The 24,485-nt window shown below is 52.4% G+C and overlaps 1 protein-coding gene across 4 annotated transcripts; it reads left to right on the top strand.

The window, feature by feature from the left end:
- Positions 1-416: 416 nt before the first annotated feature.
- csnk1g2b (casein kinase 1, gamma 2b) lies at positions 417-24,345 on the top strand. 4 transcript variants are annotated; one of them, XM_047013851.1, is made up of 12 exons: positions 417-579; positions 3,221-3,987; positions 12,808-12,877; positions 17,057-17,205; positions 17,619-17,853; positions 18,960-19,045; positions 19,668-19,752; positions 19,901-20,049; positions 20,279-20,362; positions 21,600-21,701; positions 22,399-22,505; positions 23,161-24,345. In XM_047013851.1, exons 2-12 carry the CDS (start codon positions 3,766-3,768, stop codon positions 23,213-23,215), a joined length of 1,344 nt encoding a protein of 447 aa, XP_046869807.1. In that variant the 5' UTR covers positions 417-579; positions 3,221-3,765; the 3' UTR covers positions 23,216-24,345. The 4 variants fall into 4 exon arrangements, with proteins under 4 accessions (XP_046869807.1, XP_046869805.1, XP_046869806.1 ...); XM_047013849.1 differs by lacking the exon at positions 21,600-21,701 and adding an exon at positions 672-782 and having other exon boundaries at positions 418-579; XM_047013850.1 differs by lacking the exon at positions 21,600-21,701 and having other exon boundaries at positions 418-579; positions 19,904-20,049.
- Positions 24,346-24,485: the final 140 nt, after the last annotated feature.

The raw sequence follows: 24,485 nt of genomic DNA, 5'->3' as shown, positions 1-24,485 counted from the left end.
GGGCAAGCTATGTCAGTGAGCATATCTGACAAACTTTGCAGTAGATATACTCAGGTACATGGAACTTCTTACAGAGTTACTCTTTGTTTCCAAGAATGGTCGAATGGGGAAATAGAAGTTTTCTTATTCTGACTTTGACCTTCAAATAACCAAAAAGTAGGCTATGACAATGAACGACTCTTAATTTCTTGAGATGACCCAATGAAGACCATATGGTGAAGGGAGTTCTAAGATGTTTGTTTAGTTCTAATTATTGTATAAACTGCAAAGCACCCACACCACGCACCTTTTAGATGTCTGTAAAGCCACTCTGTAGAGCAGCTGTAAACTGCGCACGACTTTCAGGGCGATCTAAAGTCATATTCTACAAGCAAGATGCGGTAGTTTGTCAACGTGAGGATAGTGCAAGGGGCGGAATGTGACGCTGAATGCTTGCCTATCGGCTTGGGAGGCTTTACTGCTTAGCTAAAGAGACAACAGCTAAACCCCGGCGAGGGGAAAGAGATGAAATCTCGAAAATACACATAAATAAAGAAGCATGTTGTTGCGTGCGCATTGACAGTTCGTGTTTACAGCCAGGTAAAACTATTTTCTTTGACGACAATTGTTTATTTGTGGGTGTTATTTCGAAGGAAATCTTCTGAGCTGTAAATTAACTCTATAAACTACAGGCAGCTAAGCTAACGCGACCAAGCAAGCTGGATTTTGGTTGTGAGGATTAAGGAGTTGCCCAGTGGTCGATGTTATGGTTGAGATCTGAAAACAAACGCAGCTTCTTTCAGGTGAATTAATGCAATTTTTCGTGTAATAACTATCATGTCCGTAAAACCTAATATAGCGTCACTGTCACTTGTATCTACAATAAGTACAATTAAGGTTATTCCAATGAATATTTGATGTTCTGTCCAGTTTTAACTTGTTCTGCTCGGCATTGGCAGGACTGCGAGTGTGGCTGGATAAGTGCTAGGCCTGGATATTTTTACAATTATCAGATATATTATCAGACCATGAGCTTGCCAATAATTTATAAAATCGGCATAGTTTTGGGGCAAAATATTGTTAGTAAATGTCTCTTTCCGGAGTACGTTTACTTGCTGGTCAGCTAGCCGCAAGTTAGCAGCTACCCTAGTTAGCAGTCTATCTGTTTCTATCGAGCTAGCTAGTTTGCCACCGCCTTTGCTAGCTGCTAGCACAAATGGCTCCAAACTAACTAAAGTAGCTTTTTGCAAAGACTCGATCGCTATACCTTGGCCCCTGCCCTACCTTGTCTAGTCACTGAGTCAGGTCATATCGTTCGTTCGAAACCTGAGATTTTTTGTCAGGGAGCTGTCGCAAAAGACCATTTGCCAGGTTAATACTGTGTGAGTAATGTCAGCTGATAATGTTGAAGTGCTCATGTATTTACGAACAAGGAAGCTAATGTATCCACTTTGCAGTTAGCTCATTAGCGATGAAGCTAACCAGTTAGCTAGTATCTATTCTTGCTAGCGAACAATTTAGCTAGATAGCTTTTCTGTCAAGGCCACACTGACAGGAAAGAAACACTGACTTGCATGCGATACTACAAACTAGCTCTACTAGTGTGCAAGAAGAATTAGCCAGACAAGTTACCTATTTTGCGACCTAAATCATAGAAAGCTTAGACTAAAGTTAATGGTACTGTACGGTAAGTCTATGATTAATGAATAAAGACAGTTAGCCTAGACGTTTTGACGCTTGAAACATTGGCCCTTCGAAATTACGTTCTAGTAGATGTAGGAAGTATCGATGTAGGAAGTGGAGTTGAATCTTTGCTAGAAAGACTATGTGTTTTAACAACACAGCAGATTAGTCGTTAAACATTAAGCTGTGACAGGGATACCGAACGTATCACAAGTAATCATCTATGAATACATAAGATTTTGCCACCTAGCTGAGCTTTGTTAATATGAAACACCATTGTTGACAATATCAGTGTAGTTGTCATGGTAGTAATGTGCTAGCCTAACCTTTGCCTGCTGTTATATCTTTTCCAGGATGTTACACGCACACATTAACACATACAGACAGAAAAAGCTCTAGAACCAATGTTCCAAGCAATTTGACTAATTTCTCTGGTATGCTGTTAGATGAAACTTCGAACAGTTTGGCTTGATGCCCTGCTCTTTCTTGTTTAGGGTGGTGGATTACAAGTACTGGTTTTTCCATTTCATTGATTGTTCTTGTTATGTAGTGACGAGACTTGATATGTCCTGTGATATGTGCTGTAGGGAAGTGTAGGCAACATGTGACTAGTTACAAGAAAGATAGCACCAATAATTTAATGATTGACCTCACCTTATAGCACCAATAATTTAATGATTGACCTCGCCTTATACTCAAACCCAGTCCTCTCTTTCTACTGAGGCGCATGTCAAGGAACACATGTAGACACAATCTCACTTGTTTTAACGTAAGGATATATCTCATTTGGAATTGGTAAGCCCCACAGAAATAAATACAAAATAAATGGTGTCGGCTACGTTTGGCTGGCAGTTCAGATAGTTTATACTGAGATTTATGCTGTCCAAAGTCCACCTTAGATATGATGCTAAGCTTGTTGGCCCCTCCTGCTCATCGTGTCATTCGATGATGCAAATCTCTTTCCCGGGTTTGATGACGGTGGGGCGTTTTGGCTATCATTGATCAGTGTAAGTGTATTTCCTGGGAAAAGTGTAGCTGCTTGCCGATACTGCCTGCATTGCCTACTTCAACTTCTCCACCAGTATCAGGAACATCACTGGTCCCAAGGGGGCGGGGGAGGGGAAGAAGGGTGGGGGGTGGAGGTGGACTTGAGGCCTTGGCCATACAGAAACCTCAGTGTGTCATCAAGAATTCAAAGGCTGTCAAATCTCGCTGTTACTGTTAAATGGAAATGATCTTTTGTCTTGTGTCCACTAAGTTTTTTTCTATACTTACCTCAAGGCCTTGAATATGTAGGACCAGGTTTACTCTGTCTAGTGCCGTTTACCCAAGTAGCTTATTGGGTTTGTGGTCATCTTATTCTGAAAAGGATTTGGCTCCCTTCTCTGTGATGCTTCCAATCGTTTTGCTTTGTTGAATACAAAGCAAGCAAGTCTGAACAGGAATATCATAGCATTCCAGAACTGTTCTCCTTTATTTATTAACTCTATAGTAAAATGGGTTGCCTGAGATCTATTATGTTCTAAAGTAGCTTGTGTTCTGGTCGTGTGATTTTCAGATCTCTGCGTGATCCAGAACTCCGTTGCGACGTTCCCAAACACACCAGTATCTACCTTCACCTTCCTCTGCCGAGACCCTGCAACATGGAGAGTCCCGGCCGCATCGCCAAAGACTGACCGGAAGGAAGCGATGAGGGCCTTGAGGCAAAGCTGCCAAGCTGCATAGTGGATCCAGTAGCTGGGGATTTTCAGTACTTGTGTACAAGTGCGTTTGTGTGCGAGTGGGCACATGCTAGCACGACCTGCCCACTTCAGGCAGGGGCATGCTTCTCTGAGGCTGGAGCTGAAGAAACAAAGACAAAAGGAACCCACATCCGCAAACCAGGAACAAGACCAAGAGTTGTTCTTCCACTGGTTTGTTTCACCACTGTTTTACCCGCGCTGAAGCGTAAAAACGACGACACTGCTCTGCACGCCACCTCTCTTCTGTGCTGTGTCGCTCGACCCCCCCTCTCCTCCTAAAGTGTCCTGCTAGTTGTTTTGGAGCCTCTGTGGTTTGCATGGCCGGGGAGTAATCGTGGAGAGGCCAGGGTATCACAAGCTTATGGATTTTGATAAGAGAGGGGGCAAGGGAGAGACAGAGGAAGGGAAAAGGATGTCCAAGGCAGCCGGCAGCAGGACTGGCGGCCGGAGTGGGGGGACCAACTCTGGGGTGCTCATGGTTGGCCCAAACTTCCGTGTGGGCAAAAAGATAGGATGTGGCAACTTTGGAGAGCTACGACTGGGGAAGAACCTCTACACCAATGAATACGTGGCCATCAAATTGGTAAGAGCTTCACTGCTGTAAAGAAGGGCAGGGTGAAATGCCTGTTTATTTTGATTTTTTTGCGGGTGGGTGGGATTGATTGATTTATTATATTAAGAGTTCAAATGTTATCTGTGTGCTTTGTAATTACCCCGTGTTCTGCCCTCCCCTCCTCCTCACTACTATCGTTTTTAACGGTAGAAAATAATGGGTTGTTATGTGCGTGGTACCTGACTGTCCTAAATGGATCTCATCATCACAGCAAAGTAGAAGATGGCGCGGACACTCCAAGCCAATGTTCAGCCCCGAAAACAACAGGAGCCCAAGCGATGGGTGCTCATCGCTTTGGCGTGCGTAGGTTGTCTGTGAAAACGTATTCTGCCCGACTGCGTTGTAATAACACTGCTTAAATGCGTTCCGACTACATCTATTTTCCGGGCGGGCTTGGTATGGGCTGAGATGATGAGCTGGGTGCGGAGGGATGAACACCTGTCTTTAGGTCTGTGAGAAAAATACGGGTTGCGGTCCGTTGGGCGCGTCTGGGCCTTTGGTGGATGTAGTGACGCCGTAAATAAGTCGACCCCCCCCCCCCTTTCCTCACACCGGCAAATATCATTACGTACATGAGCTGTTAATGCACAGCTCCTTTTTTGTATAGAGTCGCAAAGGAAGAATTTCCTCGTTTGGTCACCAGATATTGCTATTAGAACCTGAAGGCTGAAGCAGCAGTCTGTGTGTGTGTGTGTGTGTGTGTGTATAAGCCCTCACAGACGGTGCCCATTGTTCCTCAGCATAAAGGTAGTCAGAAACACCCAACATGGTGGATGACTTGGCGGACGCTCGCAAGACAAGATGTCAGTCTTGCAGCCATGCCGAGTGTGGGTCTGGAAAACCACATGAAATGGCAAGCCCCGACGATCAGAGAAGAGACCAGCCGGGAGTTGAGCTGCTTGCAAATATCTTCTGCATTGTGGTTTAGTTTCTAGTTCACCTTCAAACAACCCATTTGCTCAGCTCACCGAGTCTCTTGCAAAGGAGAAGTATTATCACTGGCTGGGAAAAGTCCTTGTTTTGGCCTTTTTTTAAATTTTAATAAATGAAGCTTTTTCAAAAAGTTGTCAAAGGAACTACAGTCTACTAGCTGGCCTGGCGTCACCACTTTCAGCAGGCTCCCTGGCCTGGTGTGATTATCTCTGCATCTGGATCTCTGAGGGAGGTCCCTCGTTTCAGAGCGGCGCTCCTATTAAAGGCTTTTGCGACCACGCCGAAAGCAGAGGTTGCAAACGGCGGCGTAATGGCTGTTCTTCTGCCCTGAAATCCCCAGTCACTCTGGACTCGTTCCTCCCAGTGAAACAGCCCATCTGTCTGGGTATTTTTATCCACATGACGTCCAGTTATATCCAGCCCTGGCCTCACGTCCGCAGGGCTGGTGGCCTGGAGGGCCGAGAGCAGACCTGGGTCTGAATGAGCCGCTGATTTTAATGGGGGGCTGTCAAGTCGCTAACAGCATAACATGAAGTGGAGTAATGGCATTGCACCCTCTTGATTTCAGCTGTCGGTAAGTAAGTTAGTCCTTAACTGCCAGGCAACCGATTGAACAGCTTGTTCTCATGCTACACAGTTGTGTGTGTGTGTGTGTGTGTGTGTGTGTGGGGAGGATAGGGGAAAACACCAGGCGGTTATTGTTTGGGATTTATTTAGTTAGTGAAGACTGATGTCGTCCCCTGAGGTACGATCTGCTCTGTGTGAGCGGTGGTTGTGGCTCCCTAAAAGGCCACCACCGCACATCGATCGCTAGCAGCTGTCTACACGTTCCTCGCCTGTCCCGTCCCTTATCACGAAAGGCCTTGCACAACCTCCTGAATGGTTCAGCCTTGTGGCTTGTTTGCTTTGCTTACGATGGCCCTTAGCCGGTTCCTCTTAGGGCACAAACCATTGTCATGGCCTCGTTTTTTTTTTTTTTTTACTTCATCGTCCTCGCTCGTCGTTGTAACAGCCGATTATTACCCAGAGCTAGTTCCTTATTGACTGATAGTGTATTTTCGGTGTGTCATTCCCACTGGCAGTGCCGTATGCTACAGGGCGTTGCCAGCCGCACCTGGGACAAAGGTGGATGCCAGTGTCACCCTCCTCAGACATGTGAGAGCCAGGGGGACAGAGTCACAGTCCTCCGTCAGGGGAGGGCTGCACGTTCCCTCTCCAGAGGGGGGGGGGGGGGGGGGGGGGAGGGGAGGAGGAGAGAGAAAAGGAGAGCGAGAGAGAGGGAGAAACCGCTGGGCGCTGAAAGGTCGTCTTTGTTAGCTAGCCTTGTCGACGCACAAGGGTTCAGTCTTTGGTTCAGCCGGGAGCTCTCTCACACTGACGAGCCCCTGAGTGACGGAGGCCGGAGTCCAAGCCTGGAGGCCCAGTACCGGGCCTCCCCCTCCTGAGGGGACCCTCCCCAGCCATCCCTAGTCTAGCTGAGAGCCATCTGAGCCAGCTTACAGTCACCACCACACAGGCAGGCCAACTGCAGAGGGTTAGGGGTGCCTGCTGCAGGGACATCCGCCTCTGTGCCTGTCAATTCTGCCCTGACGGTTGTTGCGTGGATGTTACCCGCCATCATTTTTTTTTTTTTTTTTTACTAGACACATATGTAGCGGACGTTCTCACACACGCGTCCTCCGTAGAGCTTGGAGGTGCATCCAATCGGACATCGTTCATGATTCTAAGTGAAACCCCCGATGCCAGGGTTAGAATGACTAAGTCCTGTCTTACAGGCCTTCTCGTGTGCATGGTCATTCCTTGGCAGATGGAAGGAATGGACGGCTACTGTGTGTGCGTGTGTATGTGTGTGCCGGTGTGTGTGTATGTGTGTGCGGAGAGGAGGGCGTGGGTTGTTAAACGTGACACCTTTTTGAGATTCATGTTATTAGTAATAAAGCCTCAGTGGGGGCTGGTGGGGCTGGGGCCAGCTGGTGACAGTGATGGACAGCTTCAGCTCCCCCCGTTGATAACTCAGAGCTGGGGAAGGAGAGCCGTCAGAGAGCCCCCCTCCCCCCCAGAGCTGGTTCCAAGACAGGTCCTGTGGCTAGCAGATCTCCCTGCTGCATTAGCCCTGCTACTGGAATGACCTTGTGCTGAATTCATAACTAGCACGGGGTTACATGAGAAGGAAGTGTGTGTGTGTGGGGGGGGGGGGGGGGTGGGCTCTGGGGCTGTGGTGAGCTACAGGGCTGAGGGGGGCTGAGGGGGGCTGAGGGGGGCTGAGGGGGACGACGACGACACATGAGGGTGTGCTAGAAGCTGTGGTCCGCTGAAGCAGTTTCACTCTGGAGGAAAGCAGAGTTGCAGCGTCCTCTCTCTCTCCCCCCCTCCCCCCCTCCTGGGGGCAGAACGAGCGGCTCCTGTTACAGTCAAGCTCAGCAGCTTGTGGGGCGGACGAGACGGGCAAAGCTACAGTGCGGAAGAATTCACGCCTGCCGCGTTCCCACGGAGGGGGAAGTGACACGTTGGCTGTCGGAACGCCCGCCCGCCGCGTCCCGAACAAGCGAGCGCCGTAGCCCCGCAAAGCCTCCTTTTTAGCCAACCAGCCATTTACCTGATGAATCGGATTCAAACCCACACTATCATCGTGCAGTACATCCTGGGGAGGAGGGGGGCGGGGTGACTTAGCGTGTGCTGTAGAATCAGCTGTGCGTTTGTAGGTCAGTTTGTGTGTGTGTGGGGGTGGGGTGGGTGGTAGGGAGTGCGGTGACTAAAGCATAAGCAGTGTGAATGTGGTTGTGGACAAGGCCTGGCTGTTTCCCAGTGCCGGGCCTATAGGCTGCGGGGCGAGGAAGGGAGCGGGGGAAGGTCCGGCCTCCAGTTCCATGCCCGAGCGCTGAGGCCAGCCGTATGTGACTGTGTCAGTGGTACCACTGTTCTCTGTGTCCTGTTTCTGGGGGGGGGGGGGGGCGGGGTGGTGGAGGCTGGGTGGGGGTGGGATGGGAGGTAGAGGGGGTGGGCTGGGTGTTGGTGGGGACTTGGGGCTGGGAGGTGGACTAGAGGCGGCCATGTTGGAAGCTCTGCAGCAGTGTCCTGTGAAGCTGGGGGCAGCTGAAGACTCCGTGTGGGGGTCTGAAACCTGATATGGGAGAGGAGCTGGACGCAGGCCTGCTCTCTAGCTCTGCCCCCTCCACATCTTGGGCCATAAAATGCCTGCCTGCCTGCCTCCCTGGGCCGCTACACACCACCCCAACCTGCCCCACCCTCCAGGATGATGATGTGGGAGGGGGGGGGGGGGGGGGGGGGGGGGGGGGTTCGTCCGACCAGAGGGAGGTAGGCTCCACCTGCTTGGAGTATTTGATCTCCCGCTGCTGACGTTGAAACAATTGTCCCACAGTCATCTGCAGAGAGGAACGTAGAACTGGAGGAGAGGGGCTGGGACGAGCGGGGAGGGGATAATGCCATGCCTGTTTCCCAGGACTCTGTGAACCCACGCACACACTGCGTCTCCAGTTTGGCGTGGAACACAGTGGTTGCTTTTGTCTCCATGATGTGTTACATCACCACTGTTGTTTTGCGAATGCTCTGTACTACAGTGAGGATCTCACTGTGACAGTGGGGGGTCAGAAGTCAATCTCTCAGAGGCTGTGGAAACTTCCTGAGCGTGGAGGGGGAGGCCAGGTGTGGAGGCCAGGCTGTGGAGGTGGAGGCCAGGCTGTGGAGGGGGAGGCCAGGCTGTGGAGGGGGAGGCCAGGCTGTGGAGGGGGAGGCCAGGCTGTGGAGGGGGAGGCCAGGCTGTGGAGGGGGAGGCCAGGCTGTGGAGGGGGAGGCCAGGCTGTGGAGGGGGAGGCCAGGCTGTGGAGGGGGAGGCCAGGCTGTGGAGGGGGTGACCAGGCTGTGGAGGGGGAGGCCAGGCTGTGGAGGGGGAGGCCAGGCTGTGGAGGGGGAGGCCAGGCTGTGGAGGGGGAGGCCAGGCTGTGGAGGGGGAGGCCAGGCTGTGGAGGGGGAGGCCAGGCGGTGGAGGGGGAGGCCAGGCGGTGGAGGGCCAGGCTGTGGAGGTGGAGGCCAGGCTGTGGAGGGGGAGGCCAGGCTGTGGAGGGGGAGGCATGGCTGTGGAGGGGGAGGCATGGCTGTGGAGGGGGAGGCCAGGCTGTGGAGGGGGAGGCCAGGCTGTGGAGGGGGAGGCATGGCTGTGGAGGGGGAGGCATGGCTGTGGAGGGGGAGGCCAGGCGGTGGAGGCCAGGCGGTGGAGGCCAGGCGGTGGAGGCCAGGCGGTCGAGGCCAGGCTGTGGAGGGGGAGGCCAGGCTGTGGAGGGGGAGGCCAGGCGGTGGAGGCCAGGCTGTGGAGGGGGAGGCCAGGCGGTGGAGGCCAGGCTGTGGAGGGGGAGGCCAGGCTGTGGAGGGGGAGGCCAGGCTGTGGAGGGGGAGGCCAGGCTGTGGAGGGGGAGGCCAGGCTGTGGAGGGGGAGGCCAGGCTGTGGAGGGGGTGACCAGGCTGTGGAGGGGGAGGCCAGGCTGTGGAGGGGGAGGCCAGGCTGTGGAGGGGGAGGCCAGGCTGTGGAGGGGGAGGCCAGGCTGTGGAGGGGGAGGCCAGGCGGTGGAGGGGGAGGCCAGGCGGTGGAGGGCCAGGCTGTGGAGGTGGAGGCCAGGCTGTGGAGGGGGAGGCCAGGCTGTGGAGGGGGAGGCATGGCTGTGGAGGGGGAGGCATGGCTGTGGAGGGGGAGGCCAGGCTGTGGAGGGGGAGGCCAGGCTGTGGAGGGGGAGGCATGGCTGTGGAGGGGGAGGCATGGCTGTGGAGGGGGAGGCCAGGCGGTGGAGGCCAGGCGGTGGAGGCCAGGCGGTCGAGGCCAGGCTGTGGAGGGGGAGGCCAGGCTGTGGAGGGGGAGGCCAGGCGGTGGAGGCCAGGCTGTGGAGGGGGAGGCCAGGCGGTGGAGGCCAGGCTGTGGAGGGGGAGGCCAGGCTGTGGAGGGGGAGGCCAGGCTGTGGAGGTGGAGGCCAGGCTGTGGTCCACAGCCAGGAAAGCAGACGGCATCTCCTTCGGCTGTCACGGAAATCAGGACCGGATTTGTCTCCTGTATCTGTAATCCTCCCAGAATGCCGTGCGGCTGCTACGGCTGTGTCATCCCCACACTGCGGAGGGGCTAGCTGCCAGCACCGGATCTGTGACAGGTCCCCGGTCGTCGCAGTGAGACGAGGTCACGTGTGCCCGAGAGGTGCTTCTGTGGGCCCCCAGCATGCCGATCAGGGAGGAATCTGGGCGAAACATGGCGACGAAGTGTGAGGCCTCCCCCCCCCCCCCCCCTCTCCCCCCTCCCCCCCAGGGCCTCACGCTGAACCACAGTGACTAGCTCTATTGTTGGAAGGCTGGAGTGTAGTGCTGGCAGCTGAGCTGGAGAGCCGACTCCAGCAGGTCGGACACTGAAGAGCTCTCCAGGCGTCGGGGTCAGCTGCCCTGGACACCAGACCCGGCATCACAGCGTCCAGAGACGCCGTGCCGTCCTGAGGGGGCGTGGCCCCGCAAGCCCTGCTGGGCTGGCCTGGCGTGACCTCCGCACGCTGGGTTTACCAGGGTCAGATGAAGCACTAGTTTTATTTATTTACTTTTTAAGTAACGTGTTTCCTGCAGTTGTCTGTTGGGCACTTTGACAGGGTTCTTTACCTCCCGGTTCAGAAGCGTTGTTTTCGGGGCCGCTGCGATTTTCTCTCTCTCTCTCTCTCTCTCTCTCTCTTGTCTGAACGTTTTCGATGCTTTAAAAAGCATCACATTTGAATATTAGATTTGGGGGAGATTTTTAAGCTGTAACCGATAATCCCCCCCCCCCCCCCGGGGAGAGAGTGGCGGAGGCCCTCCTTGATGATGTCATAACAGGTCCAAATTCCAGCGGTGACGATCGGGGGTCGCGACGGCCGGTCCTCCCATCTCTTTGAAAACGTGGAGGTTTTGGAGACCAAACACCTTTTTGTTTGGGATGATCAGTCCCCGTCTGCGTTGCTCCCGACGATCACTCGTGGAATCCTGTTTGTGACGTCAAGTTTGTGGTGGAATTTCTATGATTGAATGTCTTGAGGTCAAAAGAATTTGTCTTTATCTGTTTATTCTTGAAATCAAGGAGGAGCAGTTCTAAAACAGTACCATAAATAATGTCTGGAGTAGAAAGGCTCTCTAAAGGTGTCATTATCGGAGCACTCTTTCATACAGTATGGAGTATGGGCTAAAGTATGGGCAAACCAACCAGGGTTAAACAGTCACATTAAACAGTCAGACCTCTGGCGCTCCCAGAGAGAGCTCGGGGGGGACTCTTATTCTGAAAAGGAAGGCGGGAACTCTTGAGTGTCTTTTGATCTTTTTGAGGGTTAATGTGTGATGGAGTTACGAAACGTCTCTACATGGAAAGATAACCCCGTTTCTTGGTCATTTTGCACGGCTATCCGCCAGGATGAGTTGAATCTAAGCACATAAAGCTGCCATAAGCCGCTGTTTTTCCACTGTAAGCGTTTTAGAAATGTCCTGTGGTTCGATGCCATCTGTTTTGATTTATTTATATACATTTACCACATCCTTCTCAGCGTAATGCCTGTGCATGTAGGGTGATGTCACGATGATGTCACAATGCCCCGCCCCGCTTACCGGGTCACGCTTGTCATCGGACACTCTGTCACCTCTTCCTCTCTCAATCCCTCTCTTCTCTCACTCTCTCACCCTGCCTCTTTCATACTCTTGGTCTCACCCTCTCTCTCTGTCCCTCCCTTTCTCCCTATCCACTTAAGGTGGATGAGGGGAGAGCAGTGGTGTGGCGTGGCAGGCCGGGAGCATGGCGGTGCGTGCTGGATGACGTGTGGCCAGAGAGAGGGAGGAAGAGGGGCGAGGGAGGAAGAGGGGAAGGGAGAGGGGGGGAGGGAGGAAGAGGGGGAGGGGGATAGAGGGAGAGGGGGGGAGGGAGGGGGAGGGAGAGGGAGAGGGGAGGGAGAGTGGGATGGAGGGAGAGGGGGTGGGAGGGGGGGAGAGAGAGAGGCAGGCATGGTTAATCATCACAGTAATGTGCTGAGCGCCTGATTGGTCTCCTTTTCCCCTCCAGACTGTACCACAATCACAGGCCTTCAGGCAGCGAGGGGAATCCTTGCCAACGTGTGCTCTCTATTTATACACGGGCCTGTTATTATGGCCCCAGAGGATCAACCAGAGGGGCAGGAACACGGCCATGTTGATCACACAGGGGAGGGGGGGGGGGGGGGGACGCAGCCAGGACTACACGGGGCCCTGATGCACTTCCTGGTTTTAGGATTGGCATGAAAGTGTTTGTACTTGACTGCTTGTACTTTCACCATGGGTATTTCTAGTGTACTTCCAACCTCGAGTGTAACAGACGGTGTGCTTCCAGATGCTGTTTAAAAGGTTTGGTCGGATCACCATGGCGCTGGTTATAGCTGTGCCTATAAGGGATCCGGCAGCAGTGGTGACAGCCTCGCTAGAACATGGGATTTCATGTCGGTTATCCCCCAAAACAAGGGCAAGGAGGAGATGACGGTGTCCCAAGGATCTGCTTCCTGTTCCATCTCTCCACAACGCGCTACATCACGCTGAGGGATAATCCCACGCTCATGCTGATTAAGACTGAGGTTCTTAACCCGCGTGCGTTAGCTAACCAGCTCCCGGGATGTCCTGTGTGCCGAGTGGCGCACGGGAGGACGGCTCGCGACGCGGCCGGAGCCGTGTCACACGTTTGGACGTGATCTGGACCGCGTTTGTTAACGTCACACAGTTGGGGGAGAGCAAATTGCTGATGTTGCAGAATAAACACGGGCGGGGGAGGGGTTGAGATTTGCGTTCACTATGTTTTAAATTCTCTCTTTCTTTCTCTCTTTGTCTCCTTTTTAGGAACCCATTAAGTCCAGGGCTCCCCAGTTACACTTGGAGTATAGATTTTACAAACAGTTGGGAAATTCAGGTAAGGATGATTGTATATATATATAAATATTTGTTTTAGTTTCTTTTTGTTGCTGTTCTTTAAAGTCCTGTGGCATCAGATCTCAGATACCAACAACACGACATGCAGAGTCATCCATCTCTGAATCCAGACCACCAGAGACGATTAATACATGTGGATTGTTTCTGAAGGCAGTTTTGGGCCCAAACCTTTGGTCTCTCCCTGAGGCCTGTGTCTGATACTTCTGTTTTGGTTTGGGGTAATTGTCCTCCTCAGGCTAACAGGAAGTGTGGGTATGGCTGACCACTTGGTTAGTAATGACCGTGATTGAGTCATAACGCTGATCTTTGATCCTTCTAAGCCTTTTAATGAAGCGAATGAACAGCCAAATGAACCAAGCAAATCCTGAGTGCATTCACCCCCTCCTCTCTCACACACACACGCACAAACACCCCACACACGCACTTCAGCTTTGAAGGGCTTGCCAGTGTGCAGTGTGCTCCTCCGGTTCCCAAGACAAGTGTCTTGTGGTGGTGATCTGATCACCTGCCAGCTCGCTGTGTGCCAAGCTGGGCAGCAGGCCTCCAGTGTTAATAGGGAGTTGGAGAGGCAGGGCATTAGGGTTGTCCTGGCCTATTTATAAATGGCCTTCTCCTAGCAGTTGGGCCATTATCGTATATCTGCTCGGATTGCTGTTCTCAGCCCTGCTTGCCTGCCTGCCTGCTAAAGAAATCCCAGGAAATCTCTCCCATAATGCATTGCAAAATGTGTCAATTGTTCTTCTTTTTATTTTTTATTATTTTATTATGGTGCAGTGGGAAAAATCTGTGTTTCTCATGTCACCCCTCTAGTATCCGCCCCACCCTCTCACTCTGGTTCATAGCTATTGGACCACTGGCCACAGCTCGTCTATCATTGGCTAATCTTCCGATTCAGCCTCTTCTCATTGCCTGGAGATGCAATGAAACAAGTTCCACAAGCTATTTCAAACATTCCTTTCCTGGTTCACTCCAGCTGATGGATCTTAGTTGACAGACTGGATATGCCTGATACTAGCTGATGGGGTTAGCCATGAAAGGCAGGCATCCTCTGAATGATCCTATCCCCTGCATCCTCAAACCGTCTCATAGTTCCCTGCGAGTGAGGTGGGTTCTGCCCGCAGGGCAGGAGAGGCCACGTGCCCTCTATCCTCTAATACACGCCCGTGTCGGCTCTGCACGCCCGGCTTAACGCCGGAGACGTCGGGTGGCTGAGCGGTTCGGGAATCGGGCTAGTAATCAGAAGGTTGTCGGTTCGATTCCCCCATCATTCCCCAAATGACGTTGTGTCCTTGGGCAAGGCACTTCACCCTACTTGCCTCTTGGGGGTATATCGTCTCTGTACTTACCGTAAGTCGCTCTGGATAAGAGCGTCTGCTAAATGACTCTGTAATCTGGAGCGTGTTCATGTTCTCCCGCCCTGGGAGCCCAGCTCGTGTCCCCTCTTCCACGCCTGCCTGCCCCGCCCGCCCTTCACCCACCTGGCCACACCCCAGCTCCCACCATTAGCGCTGGGCTGCGGACGCAGAGGAGAAACATCATCCGCTTCTCATGCCAGCTGTGAATTATTGAGCTGGTCGGCACGGCGCATGCAGCCTGGACACTCCTTGCTGCTCAGGGCACCACGCCCGGCTATCTCGGAATTAAGGTTTCAGCGAGGTGGGTGTTTAGTGAATATTAAGTGGACCATTAAGCCCTTGTGAGCTCTGCATGTGTCCCTCCGTGTGTGTGTGTGTGTCAGACCCAGTAGATGTGTCCAGGTGAGTACATCTATCGCAATGAAAACTGGCACCTCCCCAAGCTGTTCAATCCGAGGCGTTTTGAGTGAGAGATTCCAGCAGTGCTGCTTGGACAGCACCCCTCTGCGAGCTGGGCCCAGACTGGCTGGTTGATGCGCTGACTGGGACGGATGACGTGACCTGGCAGGGAGGCACGCAGTCAGCGGCGTGCGGCCCGCACCGTCTCACGTTTCAGCGGGCTCCGCGTCTCCCGAGCCCTGGCCCTAATCCAGCCTCCTCTGCACTCGCTGCACTCTGAATCTTTAATAGAGACCGCCTCTCTCTCCCTCTCTGTCTCTGTATCTCTCTCTCTCTGTCTCTGTATCTCTCTCTCTCTGTCTCTGTATCTCTCTCTCTCTGTCTCTCTCCCTCTCTGTCTCTGTATCTCTCTCTCTCTGTCTCTCTCCCTCTCTGTCTCTGTATCTCTCTCTCTCTGTCTCTCTCCCTCTCTGTCTCTGTATCTCTCTCTCTCTGTCTCTCTCCCTCTCTGTCTCTGTATCTCTCTCTCTCTGTCTCTCTCCCTCTCTGTCTCTGTATCTCTCTCTCTCTGTCTCTCTCCCTCTCTGTCTCTGTATCTCTCTCTCTCTGTCTCTCTCCCTCTCTGTCTCTGTATCTCTCTCTCTCTGTCTCTCTCCCTCTCTGTCTCTGTATCTCTCTCTCTCTGTCTCCCTCTCTCTCTCTCTGTCTCTGTATCTCTCTCTCTCTGTCTCTCTCCCTCTCTGTCTCTGTATCTCTCTCTCTCTGTCTCCCTCTCTCTCTGTCTCTCTCTCTCTCTCTCTCCCTCTCTGTCTCTCTCTCTGTCTCTCTCTCCGTCTCTGTCTCTCTCTCTCCGTCTCTGTCTCTCTCTCTCCGTCTCTCTCTGTCTCTCTCTCTGTCTCTCTCTGGCTGGTCCAAACCTTTGACATTTCATTGTAAGGCAACATTGTTCCGGCCTCCGTGCTGAAACGGAGCCACTCTGCCGGGCACAATAGGCCTGGTTGTCCCCCGGCCACGTTGTCGCTCGTGTTGGGGTAGGGTGGGATGGAGGCCTGGGCCTGGGCTGGGGCGCGAGGCACCAGGCGAGCCCTGATCTCCAGGCTGCCCCCGAGGTTGGGTGATGGTTAGGGTTACTGAAGCCCACTTCTGTCGTGAATCAGAAACCTAATCTCCTTGGAGAACCGCCCCGCCCCTCCTCCCGCCTCTCATACAAGTGTTTGACTTTATTGCGGGCCTGATTGGTTTGGTTTACAGGGTGGTTAGGAGGAATCGGTCTCGACCCGTCCGGATGACGCTGTAGATAAGAGCGTCTGCCAAATGACTAAATGTAACTGTAATGATGAGGGAGCCGGCTTGTGTTGGTCGCGCCCCGTCAGCGCCCGTGTTGCCGTGGTCGCACTGTGGCGCGTTCGAGTGTTCATTTCCTTTAGGTGAGTGCGTCAAGGGGGGGGGGGGGAGGGGGGGGGGGTCGGCACACAGTTGTGCAGGGTCATGGGGGTTGGCCTGGTGTGTGTGTGTGTGTGTGTACTTCCTGTGATGAGTCAGCTTCCTATCGCTCTGCTGCGTTCACAATTTGCAGCATATCAGGCAAATCCTCCTGGCCTACAAGCGGACAGGTGTGCGTGTGTGTGTGTCGTGCGGTCGTCAGAGCCTCCATTGTGGGCGTGACGTCGAGCAGTGATCAGGTAAATCCTGCTATAATCCTCCGCCCCCCCCCCCTCACACACCCACGCTCGCAAACACGCTACACGGCTTAGCTCTCTCTCCTCTCGGTGTGGAGGTGCCCCGAGGCAGAGTCAGCAGAGAGACGCAGTGAGGGCCTCCGCTTGGGGTGCCCTGGCCAGCCAAACAGGGGGCCCACGTCTCCCTCCAGGCCAGGTCCCAGGGTGCTGGGCCGAGGGGGCTGTGACTGTTGGCGAGGCGCTTCCAGTGAATCCTGCCTGCCGCTGAGTCAGTTCAGCCTCCTCATCCACGCTCGACACGCCGACTCGCGCATTCTTCCCAAGTCACGATCCTAGCCGCGGGGCAGGGCGCGCCGCGCGATGCTGTCAAACATGTCTGGCGTGTGTGTGTCGTAACCCCCGTGGATAGGTTTGTTTTGTCACCCCCCCAGGGTTCTTCCTCTGGGGTTCTGAGAAAAAACGGTCTCCCTCCTCTCGCATGCTTCCCTGGGTTAATGTTGCAGCACGAACACGCTCCTCAGTAAAACACAGAATAGTCGTTAGGTGGCGTTTTGGCGTTATGAGTCATTTAGCCGAAACCCCGACAACCGTAGCTCGAGAAAAATACCCCCAGAACCCTAGTTTTGTGTTTTGTTTTTAAAACTAGGATTAAGGTTGACCTGCCCTCTCCTGCAGGCTGGTGTCCCTCATGCTAAGGTGTGTGTGTGTGTGTGTGTGTCTCTGCAGAGGGAATCCCCCAGGTGTACTACTTTGGGCCATGTGGGAAGTACAACGCCATGGTGCTGGAGCTGCTGGGGCCCAGCCTGGAGGACCTGTTTGACCTGTGCGACCGCACCTTCAGCCTCAAGACCGTCCTGATGATTGCCATCCAGCTGGTAGCTAACCCCCCCAACCCTCACCCTCCTCTGGGTCCCCCTCAGAGCCCTAACCCCTTACCCCCATCCCTCCCCCCCCTCTGGGTCCCCCTCAGAACCCTAACCCCTTACCCCCAACCCTCCCCCCCCTCTGGGTCCCCCTCAGAACCCTAACCCCTTACCCCCCATCCCCAACCCTCACCCTCTGTGGGCCCCTCCTCGGGTCCCCCCTCAGAAGGGGGGGGGGGGGGGGGTTTGGCCAATGGGGTGAGGGGGTGGGTTGAGGTGGAGGCAGGTGAGGGGGTGGGGAGATGAAGGCTGCAACCGAGCCTTTTGTCATCGAACGAATGCTGTTTCACTTACTGTTCTTCTACCGTTCCTGCCGTCTCTGATCTGCGTTGTGCTCCGCGACCCCCCCCCCCCCCCCCCCCCAGATCACCCGGATGGAGTACGTCCACACCAAGAGCTTGATCTACCGAGACGTCAAGCCGGAGAACTTCCTGGTGGGGCGTCCGGGCAGCAAGAGGCAACACACCATCCACATCATCGACTTCGGCCTGGCCAAAGAGTACATCGACCCGGAGACCAAGAAACACATCCCGTACCGTGAGCACAAGAGTCTGACGGGCACGGCGCGCTACATGAGCATCAACACACACCTGGGCAAAGGTGAGCAGGACCGTCAGTGCGGTCGCACTGGTCTGGACGACCGTCTGGTCTGGACGACCGTCTGGTCTGGACGACCGTCTGGTCTGGAAAACCGTCTGGTCTGGTTCAGTATGGTGATGATGGCCGTGATGATCATAACAGGCTATCCGCGGGGTCAATACTTAACTTTTAATACTTTTAGTATTAAAAGTTGATAAATCCATTTGGGGGAAATTAAGGCCTTTTAAAAGATATTAAAAAGTCGTTATCATGATTTTATTACGGTATTACATTTGGATAAAGCTTTGTCCAAAGAGTTTGACTCCAAAAAGACTTGAGAAGGTCTTCAAAAAGTCTTAAAAAGGAATTGAAATTAACTTCAGAATTCCTGCATATACCCTGATTAATGATGATGATGAGAATGGTGATGATATACTTATTTAGCAGACACTTTTATCCAGAGCGGCCTACAGTACAGGGGAGATTTAAAAACTGAAAAGTGTTGATACTGCTCTTACCACTGAACTGTACTCCCCCCCCCCCCCCCCCCCCTTGAAGTGGTTGAGTTGGTTGATTACCCATGAGCCTTTGTGGTTGAGTTGGTGGATTACCCATGAGCCTCTGTCCATTGGTCTCGTCAAATCAGAACTTCCCCATGACCATGACGTCCTCTTCAACCTCGATGTGAAACCCCCAGTAGGAGGAGGGGCCAGACTGTGTGAGGGCCTCGTTTGTTTCAGTGCGTAACGGCTCTTGTCAAACCAGGAAGTCTTTTTGACATCTTGCTCGGCCCTTTTGACACCTTTTGATGTTTCCCAGCGTCCTCCTCTCCCTGATGACGAGCTGATTGACAGTCCTGTAAGCGCCTTTGCAAACGCCCTTGCAAACGCCCTTGCAAAGTTCTGGAGTGGGTAACGTGAAGGAGGGGGCTGTGTGTTTTCCTGTGGTCAGCAGAGCAAGTAACCAACTCTGTTTCCCATCCCCCCCCCTCCCTTTCCCTTCCCCTCCCCCGCTGCCTTCCCCTCCCTCCCCCGCTCTGTTCCCCTCCCCCCTCCCCCCTTCTCCTCCCTCTCCCTCCCTACACGTCGCTTTCCTCCCCTCCCCCCTCTCTGCCTCCCTCTCCGCAGAGCAAAGCAGAAGGGACGACCTGGAGGCCCTGGGTCACATGTTCATGTACTTCCTGCGTGGCAGTCTCCCCTGGCAGGGCCTGAAGGTATAGGGTTTCACCGTGTCACATGACCTCCCAGACATGTACCCTGCCACTTTACACGGCCAAGCAAAATAACTCTCTCAGCGGCCAAGAGACACGACCGGGTCTTTAACTCTAGAAAGTGTTTACAGCCGGACAGGCGAGATTTGAGTGGGGTTCGACGCCAGTACTTGAATCCAGGTTCAACACACACATGAAAAGGTCGTCATCTGCCCATTTTGCATAACCCGTTTTGATTTAATTCGATACCCAGGGTTTTAATCGGTGTGCATAAATGGAGCATGCTTGATTCAGCCAGGAAACACAAGGCAGCCTGTGTGTGTGTGTGTGTGTGTGTGTGTGTGTGTGTGTGTGTGTGTGTGTGTGTGTGTGTGTGTGTGTGTGTGTGTGTGTGTGTGTGTGTGTGTGTGTGTGTGTGTGTGTGTGTGTGTGTGTGTGTGTGTGTGTTGTTGGCTGAAGCCAGAACCCACAATGGTTGGTTTGCTCCAGTCAAATATGCTGCCAATGTTGCTCATACAGTTCATACTGAGGGGGGGGGGCTGTGTTTGAGGGGGGGCCGTGTGTGGGTAACCGCAAGAGGGTAACCGCTCTGCCGTGGTCTCCCCCCCCCCCCCCCCCCCCCCAGGCGGACACGCTGAAGGAACGCTACCAGAAGATCGGAGACACCAAGCGGGCGACGCCCATCGAAGTGCTCTGTGAAAGCTTCCCAGGTCAGCCACCTGCCGTCTTATCGCTCTGTTCAATTTGGGGGCGTGGCCTCGGGGGCCGGTGGGGGGTGGTAGATCAGTGCTCCCTGAGGGTGTGTCTGTCCGTCTGTCAGCTGAGATGACCCGTGTCTGTCTGCCCCCTCCGATGCAGAAGAGATGGCCACCTACCTGCGCTACGTGAGACGGCTGGACTTCTTTGAAAAACCTGATTACGACTACTTGAGGAAACTCTTCACAGACCTGTTCGACAGGAACGGCTACGTGTTTGATTACGAGTACGACTGGGTGGGCAAGCAACTGGTGAGTTTGATTGGAGCGTTCCGTTTTTCAAAAGGATGCCTTGTGATTGGCCCCGTCTAGCTTGGGTTAGTTCCTGTCGTGACGATGATGTCATCGGAAGCCTCTGTGCTCTGGCTCAGATCTCAGAGCTGTCTGATTCCGGGGAGGTGTCAATCGACGTCGTGACGACGTCATGACAACGTCACGGTTCTCATTCTGTGTCTCTGTCCCCTCCCACATCGTCTCACAGCCCACACCGATTGGCCCGATCGCAAGTGACACGCCCCTTCAGCCCAGCAGCAGAGACAAAGCACAACAGCAGACCAAAAACCAGGTAGGCTCTGGGCCATGCCCCCCCCACCCCTCCTCTCCTCTCCATGGCAACGGACTATGCCTCCTACACACAGCCTCCTGAAGAAGACTGCTTCTGTTCAACTCCTCTACACACAATCGCCTTTTCTGCACTCTAAACTCGGTCTTCGCTCAAACCACACAAAGAAATATGATGATAGAGAGAAAAGGAAAGGGTGTTTCATGAAGGTTTGTTTTCAGGAATGTAGTAAGTCATGTGTCGGTGACGGTAGTTGTGACAGGGCAGGGGACACTTCTCCCCAGGGTACAGAGAGGGTTGGTGGAAGGTTGTCCAGGGTTACATCCCGTCGCGCCGAGCCCCTATCATCGCATGCTTGAGTTGAAAATGCAAAGTGCATTGTTCACAGTAACAACAAGCATTTTGCTAAACATGTGGCTAAAATGCAAACATTCCTTATTTTTTTATATATATTTTTTTATTTTTTTATTTCACCTTACTATATTTTGCATGTTGTTCCAGCCTTGATCCTACACGCTCTTACTTGATTAGTCTGACTTTCTTTTTTTTCTTTTTTTTTTTTTTAGCTAAGCTGTTAGGATTTATGATTGACTCATGTTGTGGACTGTGGTCTCTCTTTACTGCGGCTCAGTCTGCGACCTTAATTCTGCTGGAGTTCCTGGACACCCACTCACAGGACAGGAAGTGACATAGTTGACACATCCTGCATAGACATGTCACTGTAGAACCGTGGAGGAGAGAACACCAACGTCAGCTATGTGATTAGATCAGGAATAATCTAGAATGATATGGAATATTCTAGAACGACAGTGTTCCAGATCAAGGCAGTCCTCATACCTGCATGAGTTATGTGGGTTCTGTACTCTCTCCCCTCAGTCCTGGATTAACATAGTTTTAACAAGCCTGCTTTTGCTTGGGAGATGTCTTCTTTAATTATTTTTTTTGTTTGTTTTTGTCGTTTTTTCCATTTTTATTTACTTCTCCTTCTCACAACTTCCCGTCTCACAATCTTAATCCTGACCCCCACCCACTCACCTCCTCACCTCTCCAATCCCCTCAACTCTCCAAACTACCAACCACCTCACCCCACCCACCCCCTCACCTGCCTCCACCTCACCTGCCTCCACCTCACCTCACCCACCCCCTCACCTGCCTCCCCCTCACCTGCCTCCACCTCACCTGCCTCCCCCTCACCTCACCCACCACCTCACCTGCCTCCACCCTGTGCTCCTTGCGTCAGTCGCCCGAGCCCAAAGGAAGCGAGTCTCAGCCCACTCCAGTGACCAATAAGGAGACGCTGGGGTCACACCTAACGACCGATAGGCTGGGGGGCTCTGTCCAGGTACTGCTTGTGCATGCTGGCTGCATGGCTGTCTGTCTGTGTCCCACTGCCCACCCCCTGTCAATGTCTCTCTATCTCCACACCGCTCGCTGTACTTATCAAGGTTGCCTTCTTTTATCTGTGCTCGGCTTGTTCTGTCTGCCTCTGCCGCGCTCCTCTCATCGCTGCTGTAGGCTGATAACAAGGAAGGGTGTCAGGCCAGAGACGGGACAGCCTGAGGATGGTTGCCGTGGAACTCAGCCCAGACAGGGATGATTGAGCGAAGCGATCTGTCTCTTTGTCAATACTGAAACAACAACATTAAACAGGGGTGAACACAAACAGTCATGTTCAGCCTGTAGTGAATGTAGCCTCGTGGGGTTAAATAACGCAACCTCAAATGACTCAACCTGAAGGATTAGTCAGTCTCTAGGGCAACTGTGCCACCTAGTGTCAGGAGGTGGAACTGCAACACGTTCAATGTAATCGTTTATTGTATTACGGTGATGTGTTATGCATTTATTTGTGAAACCAAACTAACTCGTAATCTAAGAGGGGGGGGGGGGGGGGGGGGGCGACTGAGGACATGTCATGAATTGTTCCAGTGTGTGTCAGTCATCCGTAGCTCCTCCCACACACACACAAACACACACACAGGAACACGCATGTCACTCACATGAATGATCCCCCCCCCCCCTGCCTTGTGCCATCCGCGCAGGTGATGAGCTCGACCAATGGAGAGCTGAACACCGACGACCCGACCGCTGGACACTCCAACGCTCCCATCACTGCTCCCACCGAGGTCGAGGTGGCCGACGATACAAAGTATGAACCGGACCAGAGATCGACCGCCCCAAAACGGTTGACCACAAACTGTTCACCACGCGATACTGTGGTTGTTATCGTACACTAGAGCTGTCCTACCCTGAGCCCTTGAGAGAGACCGTCCTGTAGGGTTACACTCCAACCCTGTTCCTGGAGAAATACCCTCCTGTAACGTTTACACTTCAACCCTGTTCCTGGAGTTTTAGGAACTGGGTCCAAACCCAGTTGGAAACACGATTGAGCTTGTCAGCGAGCTAATGATCCGAATCAGGTGTGTTGGATTTGGGTTGGAGTGTAAACCTGGAGGATGGCAGCTCTCCGTGAACAGGGTTGGCATGTGAACCTTGAGGAACCTTGAGCTTTCCAGAAACAGGGTTGGAGTGTGAAGCCACAGGAAAGTAGCTATCCAGGAAATGGGTTGGGCAGCCCTGCAGTATGCTGTTGATCCAGGAGTCCAGCAGGGTTTTACAACTATGCTTATTGACTTAACTGGGTTCCACATAGTTTGTTCTTTTTGTTCTTTTTAACACTTTGATACAGAAATACTTGTGACATGCTTCTTTAATTTTCTTGGAAACGACTAAACCATATTGGGTCAAAGCGTCTGTTAAAGGAGTGGCGTGTGAGATGTTAACCAGCCTGTCCTTGTTCGCAGGTGCTGTTGTTTCTTTAAACGAAGAAAGAGGAAAACCCTCCAGAGGCACAAGTAAACAGAACGACTTTGGAGAGAACTTGAAACATTCTGGTCACTGTCAAGTTTTAAGTGGAAACAACTACACAGATCCCCCCCCCCCATCCCTATCCCTCTTTTTCCCTCCCTCGCTCGGTCTGTCTCTCTCCTCTCCCCCGCTCTTTCTCCCCCTCTCTTTCTCCCTCCCCCCCCCCCTCCCCCCCACCGTTTCTCTGTCTCAGTACTCCCCTGCTACAGGCGAGTAAAGGAAATGTGGTTGTCCTGCGAAGTTAATCACTCCACAACAGACTCTGGTTCCTTTTAACAAAGAAAAAAAAGAAGAAAAAAAAAGAGAAAGGAACGTTTAAATACTTGCATAATAACTGGGGGGTTTGAGGAAAAGTTAAAGCTGTAACAACGAAACACGAATACCGTGACGTGAATATGAAAAAAATTCTATATATACTGTTTGAAACAGTTGTTGTATTCTAGATTCCATACAGAACAAGTGTTGTTCAACAGCCATTGATATGGGGCACTTGTCAGTGGGTCAAGTGAAAGGAATCTGTTCCATAGACATAGGTCTTTATTTGTGGGATCAAGATCAGGGGCAAGAATGAACTATACTAATGATAACTCTGGAATCACTGAAAGCAACAGGAAGCATTTCATTTAAAGCAGAATTGGAGGATTTTTATGTATTTTTTTGTTTCTTTTTTTTTTGTAATTTAATCCTCAGTTTTCGAAGTTGACTCCCTGGATTGAAAACAAACTTTTACTTTTATGTTGTAGTGTTCTGGAATTCTTCTATTTTTTTTTTTTTCCTCTCTGGCTTTCTTATTGTCTGTCAATGTGGACTTTGTAGCACAGTCACTGTCCTCAGGTACTGTGGAAGATTGAGAGAAACCGATATTAAGCTCTCTTATTATTATTGCACTTTTGGAAGAAAAATACAGTGGAATTCTAGGTTTGAAATTAACAAACAAGAAAACAACTTAATAAAGACTGATTTTAGGAAGAGTCCTACACAAGGCTCATATCTGAGTAATGGCCGAAATGTTGTCAATTTACATGAAACCGGATATGTCTTTCAATTTTATTTCTTACATCAAAATAATTTACCAGGAAATCATAGTTTGTGCCTTTCCAAGTAAAATGTTTAAAGATCAAGTGTCCCGCAATGAGATTTTATCTGATCGGTTCCAAGTGTTGCTCATCTGATTCCTGTGTTGTACTGTCTGTGACGTCATCAGAAGGCAGGTGAGAGGCTCTCTGTAGATGCCTAGGCCCGGTCAGACCCACCCGCCCAC

This window comes from Hypomesus transpacificus, unplaced genomic scaffold (assembly GCF_021917145.1).
Source record: "Hypomesus transpacificus isolate Combined female unplaced genomic scaffold, fHypTra1 scaffold_205, whole genome shotgun sequence".
Taxonomy (NCBI): Eukaryota; Metazoa; Chordata; class Actinopteri; order Osmeriformes; family Osmeridae; genus Hypomesus; species Hypomesus transpacificus.
The sequence above is the reverse complement of the archived record's forward strand: the minus strand, read 5'-3'. Positions and strand labels throughout refer to the sequence as shown.

Excerpts from the sequence above, each read along its gene's own strand:
- csnk1g2b (XM_047013851.1), top strand. The coding sequence starts at position 3,766 with ATGGATTTTGATAAGAGAGGGGGCAAGGGAGAGACAGAGGAAGGGAAA. Across the intron at positions 12,878-17,056 it reads CAAACAGTTGGGAAATTCAG|AGGGAATCCCCCAGGTGTAC; the intron begins GTAAGGATGATT and ends GTGTCTCTGCAG. Across the intron at positions 21,702-22,398 it reads GGCTGGGGGGCTCTGTCCAG|GTGATGAGCTCGACCAATGG; the intron begins GTACTGCTTGTG and ends CCATCCGCGCAG.